General features: G+C 56.4%; 1 protein-coding gene across 2 annotated transcripts; it reads right to left on the bottom strand.

Moving 5' to 3' along the window:
* On the bottom strand, window positions 1–5,326 carry FGF17 (fibroblast growth factor 17). Of its 2 annotated transcripts, none has more exons than XM_006884813.1 (5): window positions 5,241–5,326; window positions 5,016–5,052; window positions 1,876–2,053; window positions 1,498–1,604; window positions 1–471 (listed from the first exon to the last, which is right to left on the bottom strand). In XM_006884813.1, the coding sequence occupies exons 1-5, from the start codon at window positions 5,273–5,275 to the stop codon at window positions 178–180; spliced, it is 651 nt and encodes a 216-aa protein (XP_006884875.1). In that variant the 5' UTR covers window positions 5,276–5,326; the 3' UTR covers window positions 1–177. The 2 variants fall into 2 exon arrangements, with proteins under 2 accessions (XP_006884875.1, XP_006884876.1); XM_006884814.1 differs by having other exon boundaries at window positions 1,876–2,020.
* Between the last annotated feature and the right edge of the window lie 793 nt (window positions 5,327–6,119).

The following is a 6,119-nucleotide window of genomic DNA, read 5'->3' as shown; positions in this document are numbered from 1 at the left end:
GCCCCTGGTTTGCTGCAGTCTTGTCTCTATCCAGCTGGAGGCGCTGATGCCTCCTGGTCCTCAGTGGTCTACACTGGGGGATAGGGTTCCCCTTCCTCTGCCCCAGCCCAGTCTTTAGATTAGGAAGGGAAGGGGTTGGGAAGGCTGGTACGGGGCTACTGCCCCCGGCCTCCGTGACTACGTGACGGGCTGGGGCCGCCGAGTGCGCTTGGTCCGGCGAGTGGGGGCTGAGCCCACAAACTCAAACTGCTTCTGCCTCTCGGCGTGGTTAGGGAAGGGCAGCTGGCCCTGGTAGAGGCGCTTGATGAAGTGGGCCTCGCGCTGGTTCTGGCGGCTGCGGGAGGCCTGGCGGGGCCGGCCCTGCCTCGTGAAGGCCATGAACCAGCCCTCGTGCCGCGCGTTCTGGAAAGCGGTGTAGTTGTTCTCCAGCACGATCTCCGTGAACACGCAGTCTTTGCTCTTCCCGCTGGGCTGCGGGAGGAGAGGAGGAGAGTTTGTCCATCCACCGTGGCTGGACTACCTGCATGTTGGGCCTGGTTTTTTAGAAATGAGGCGGGAGCAAAGGGGGCCATGAATCTGAGGAACTTTGCCTGGTGGGTGGGCGTCCTTGTCAGAGAGGTAGCAGTGGGAGAAAGGAACAAGGATCAGACCTTGCTTAGTATCAGACCTCAACTCAAGTACAGGCTTATCCTTTGGAAGTTGTGTACCTTAAGCAGAACATTTGACCACTCTGTGCTTTACCTTCCTGAGACGGAGCATAATGATCAGAGATAATTATACAGTTTGGCACATACCCAGCAGCACCAGTACAGAAGAACTCTCAGTGTAAGGGTGACAGAGTGGAGAGAAAAGGGACAGGCATTTATAGACCATTGGCCAGGTGTCAAGAACCACACAGTGACTCATTAGATTCTTATAGATCACTTGAGGGTTATATCCATTTTTTAACAGATAAGAAGTCTGAAGCTTGATAAAAAGAAGTAAGCAAGAGTTGATTGGCTGAGCAATAGCCAGACTTGGGAGGCAGGATTGGCTGATTCCACAAGACAGGGAATTGATTCTCACAACAATGCTGGACTCAGCAAGGCAGGGCTTTTGCTGGTTTGAATCCTACCGACCCCACTAAATTGCCTAGTATAAATGCCTCAACTCTCAACCTCTGATTAGTCCTGAGCCATGAACATAGGGAATGGAATAGTCTGCTGATGTGAAAATATTTACTGATCAATGCTGGAGAAATACCCCATAAACCAGCATCAAGGACTGTCATAGATAAGTCTCAGAAGAGTTATAAAGACGCAGGGATTCATTTAAAGAGAAATTGGAATGTGAGTAAGTGGGTGGGGTGATAGTAGAATAAGCAGTTTAGTCTTTCTTGATTGAGACTTCTGTCTGTACTTGGGTAAGTCTGAGATGGGGATGGGATGCTGTTGGGGCCCAGCATGTCCCCACCGTAGTAAAAGATTCATTCATTTACTCCCATCTCCCAGGCCTCACCTTCCCAATGAGCTTGCCCCTCTTGTTCATACAGATGTATTTCTCACTCTCTGCCCCCTTGATGCGCACCCGGCTGCCAAACGTGTCCGTCTCCACGATGAGCTTGGCTGTGATTGAGGGAAGGGGAGAAAAGGCCTCTGTCCATTGGGGCTACCAGGCCAGGAGTGTGGCAAGCCCCTCCCCCCAATCAATCTGACCTTCAAATTTGGGTAAGTGTGAGTGGGAATTCTCAAATCTTGGCAGATATGCCCTTAGAGACCTTCCTCCATGAGTTTCCCCTGCTCTCCCCCAGAAGCCGAGGCTGACACATGCTCTGTGTATGGACAAGGAGGCAAGCCAGGCGCATGCTGGTGGATGGGGCCAAGGGCTGGAGCTCACCGAACTTGTTGCCGTCCTCAGCGGTGGCCGAGATGCGACGTCCGGTGACCTGCACGTGCTTGCCGCTGGTCCGGCTGTAGAGCTGGTACTCGCGGATCTGCCGCCTGCTCAGCTGGTCGGTCATGGCCCCCTGGTCCCTCACGTACTGGTTAAAATTAGGAGACGGGTGATTCTCCCCCTTTGCGGTTACCAAGGGAAAAATAGTGTCAATTTGCTTTGGGTGACTCCGCCACCGGTCCAGCCAGGGGAGAAGGGTGAGGAGATAAATGTGGTGGGACAAGCTGTTTGTCCTATCAGAACAGAGGATGCAGGCCATGAGATGGGTGCATAGCAAAGGAGAAGAGTGACCATGTTCTTTCTTTGCCACTGGGTAAAGCCAGTTGTGTCTCCGTGGCTCTGTGCTCCAGACTGGGACAGAGGCCTGCTGGCTGTCCAGCTCTAGGGGTGCTGAGTGGGTGCAGCGTAGACCTAGGATCATGGCTCTCAGAACCTCAAGGATCTTTAGAGAGGATGGTACCCCGTCCTCAGAGCCTGTGGAGAGGGCCTCAGGATGGCACTGCAGATTAGAGACGGAACCTCTGTCCCTGCCTCTCACATCAGTGTCTGTCTCCGAGCCTGGACAGGAGCTTTCTCCTTGCCTCTCCCCGCTAGCCTGCAAGGATCCCACCTCAGCATGTATGCACACATGTGTCTGTTGAGAGCTTCAGCATGGGTTCAGGGGAAAAGAGTAGTTGGAGAGCCCTGAAAGGCTCTTTTTAGGTTTCTGCAGGGCCCTTGTGAACATTCCTTGAGACTACTAGTCTTGAGCTTACTCTCCACTGCCTCTCTCTCTTTCGAGCCCAGGGCCCTGACAATCAGTCTCAATGGGCCCCTTCCTATCCTTCTTCATGCCTGTTGGCTTCTCCTTGGAGGAAGATGATGGCAGCTATCAGCAGCTATCAGTGGTGGCCCTGTGGCTGCTCCTCCCAGGCTGCCTGCCTGTGCCACAATGTAACAGGTTTTCAGGGGTGATACTGCCCTCTGCTTCCCCAGCACAGGACAGAAGCTATTTCCACCCACTCACAGTACAAAGCCAGGACAAACACCTTCTCCAGGCTGGGGGTCTGCTTACATACCTGCAGCCCTGGGGGTGAATGGAAGACTTGCCCACTCTCCCCTTTCCTCAAGGTGCAAATGAAGATGATATCTCTCTTTCCTTGTCTCTTCTCCCTACCCTGTTCTAGGGCAGCCTGTTACTGGTGCTTCTCCAAATCTCTAATTTCACCTTTATTTCAAGCCCAATCCCAACCATCTGGACAGAGCTTGACTTAGATCAGCTTCTGCTAGGGACCCCCTTTCTGGGAGAGGGTATGAAGCTGGGGGCTTTCCACAAAGGGAAGGATCACCTTTGAGGCAGGAGAGGGAGCAGTGTTCAGGAATGGACTTTTAACCTGGTCAGGTTTAACCCTTCGTGCTCATCTGAATTTCCATCTCTAGCTCCCCCTAGGCCCAGAGTCCTGCCAGCATATTAGCCTGAGACAGTGGTAAGGTGCCCTCAGGAGCAGCGGCCACTCCACACACCACTTTGGGGTAGGAGACCTGTCTGGCCTGCCCCTTGATGGCATCTCTGCCAGGGGGTGGGGCCAATCTTCCGGAGGACCTTCTCGGTGGGGTCCTGCCTGACTCCCTGGCCCCTAAGCCTCCTGGCCCAGGTTCAGGCCCTCCGCCCCTCTTGGCGGGCAGCCTCTTCTGGCTGTCTGTTCCAGGTCAGGAGCAGGGAGGGCCCCCCTGAAGCCCCCTCCTCTCCTTGTCCCCCTTGAAGCCCTGCACAAAAGCAGCCCCACGCCCCCCCACAGCCCACAGCCCACAAGTCGCTCTCCCCGCGGGACCTTGCCTGTCCCTTTCATGTTCCCGCTGCAGGGGGACCTCCCCTTCCACTGCCTCAGACAGCTGCTTGTCAGACGGCCCCTCAAGCATGGCTGTGGTCCGGCCTGCTGGCCCCCCCTTGGAGGGGGGTGAGGGGGCACTTCAAGGGGGAAAGGACAGCTTTGCCACCTTCCCTGAGTCCTGAATGGGGCCTCAGCTGGGCCATAAACGCCCCGGCCAGCCACACCATTGTGCTAATTCCCCTTCCAGAACAGGTTGGGCCCACCCCCAGCCCCCTCCCGGCCAGGCTGGGGGCTTTCTTCTTGCTCTCTCTGGATGTGTGAAGCAAAAGGGCTGGAACGGGGGCTAGCAAAAGGGGGAAGGAAAAGGGGGGGAGTTGTCTCTCTCTCTCTCTCTCCCACCCCCCCACTGCTTCAAAGGCAGCCCCTTTCCCTCTCCCAGAGAAAAGGCATTTACCTTAAAAAAAAGTCCCCACTGGATATGAAGAGAAGCGGGCCTCTGGCCTGGGAAAGCCAAGCGATCTCGCCCCAGTGCGGTTCTGGACCAGTGCATTTTAATAGCTGCACTTTTATGGAGGATCACAAAAAAGGGACCAAGCCTCGAACAGAGGGCTGAGGCTTGGGGGTGGGAGGTGGGCATGGGGGCACATCAGGGACTGATGTGGGATGGGGGGTGCAGAGAAACAAATCCTAAATCCTGTCCCAGACAAACCTCTCTGGGCTTGACCTCTTTGGGGAGTCATCCTACCCTGGCCAGTCATCTCTGTGTGCACTCAACTCTCCCCATCTCCCCAGGACACCCATGTCGGTGGGAGAGGGGCAGCAAATGGAACACATGTGATTTTGCATTGAAACCTGTCCTTTCAGGTATAGTCCAAGCCCCAGCCTCACCTGCGCCATCATCTCCACCCACTTGCAATCACTCCAGGACTCCCTCCCTGCAGCAGACTTCCCCCTGCATGCAGCCTGCTTGAGGGGGCGACCCAGTTCAGACAGATGGAAGAGCAGAGACCACAGGGGAAGTAGGAGTGCCATCAGGGGGAGCCTAGCTCAGGTGATCTCAGTCACCCCCAAATCTGTTCTCGCCCCTTTCTCTGCCTCCATTGGCTCTACTATCCCCTCTGCTGCAAAGCAAAGGCTGACCCTCCAAACTTCAAAGCCTTAGGCAAGGATGAGACCCAGATCAGTCTGTGTCCCCCGGGAAGGCAAACATCCCTCCCAGCACTGGGTGTGCTGGGAGAGGTGAGGGGCGCCAGGAGGGAAAAGCCTGCCTACCTGAGTTTGACAGCAGAGAATCAGTAGCTGCAAGCACCTGTGTGAGGAGACAGAACAGAGCCAGCTGTGGGTTCCTGCTGCGAGTACGGGGGCGCGCCCAGGCACACGCGCATACCCCCGGCCAGCCCGCAGTCTGCGTGGGCAGCCAGGAGTCCCGGTAAGATTAGGTCTGCCCCAAGGCTGGAAATGGCAACAAAACTCAAGTCAGCAACGCAGCACACTTACAGGGTGAGGTTTGGCAGCAGGCGGGCGGCTCCCATCGCTGGAGAGATTTCTTGGGATAGCTGCCCCCCTGCCCCCTAATTCAGGAGCAGATGTGGGCAGTCCCCAGGGGTAGAGTCCCAGCGAAGCCAAGGTCTCTTCGAGTCACAGGTTTTCAGGGGGGAGAGGAGGAGAGAGGGGAGGAGAAGAAAGAAGAGGGGAAGGAGGGGGAGGGAGAGGGGAGGGAGTAATTGGGAGATCTGAGGTGTGAGGTGTCCACCTTCCTGCCGCCGGAGGGGCTCGCGCGCACTGCACACTCGCCCTCAGGCTGCCAGCCCCACAGCCGGGCTACCCGAGCTCAGAGGATGGAGCTGCGGGCGCCTTCTAGATAAGGAGGCTGCTCCCTGCGGTCCGCCCCCCCCCCCCTCACTGTTCCTGACCCCTACAGACCCAGACTCAGGGCTGTGTGTCCGGCAGGGAAAGGGAAGACCTTCTTCCTCCCTCCGGGTCAGCCCTCCAGCCTCAGGTTTGCCACCTCATCTCAGGTTTACCAGGTATTGAGTCAGGGGTGGGGTCACTGTGTTTGGCTCCCTCAGCAAAAATTCCCAGAAGCAGCCTTCAAAGGAGGAGCCGCCCTCCATGGGGCAGGGGGTGGGCTTGACTAGGAGCAGTTCCTTCTCAGTCACCCATTGCCCCTGTCACCTCTGTCCACTGAAGGAGGGATAAAGGCTGCCCTGATTTACAGCCAATGTGGGAGCAACAGGTTAAGGGCTAGAGATGGGGAAGAAGGAGAAGCTGGGTGATGTGGAGAAGCTGAGGTGGCGAGGCTGCCCTCAGAGATGGAAACTCAGGGAAGAGCCTGTGGTTCTGGTGCAAGCCACTGTTCCCTGGGCCTGGGGACAC

This window comes from Elephantulus edwardii, unplaced genomic scaffold (genome assembly GCF_000299155.1).
Source record: "Elephantulus edwardii isolate Elephantulus edwardi_28Jun2011 unplaced genomic scaffold, EleEdw1.0 scaffold00038, whole genome shotgun sequence".
NCBI classification, from domain to species: domain Eukaryota; kingdom Metazoa; phylum Chordata; class Mammalia; order Macroscelidea; family Macroscelididae; genus Elephantulus; species Elephantulus edwardii.
Note: the sequence above shows the minus strand (reverse complement) of the source record. Positions and strands in the feature narration are given on the sequence as shown.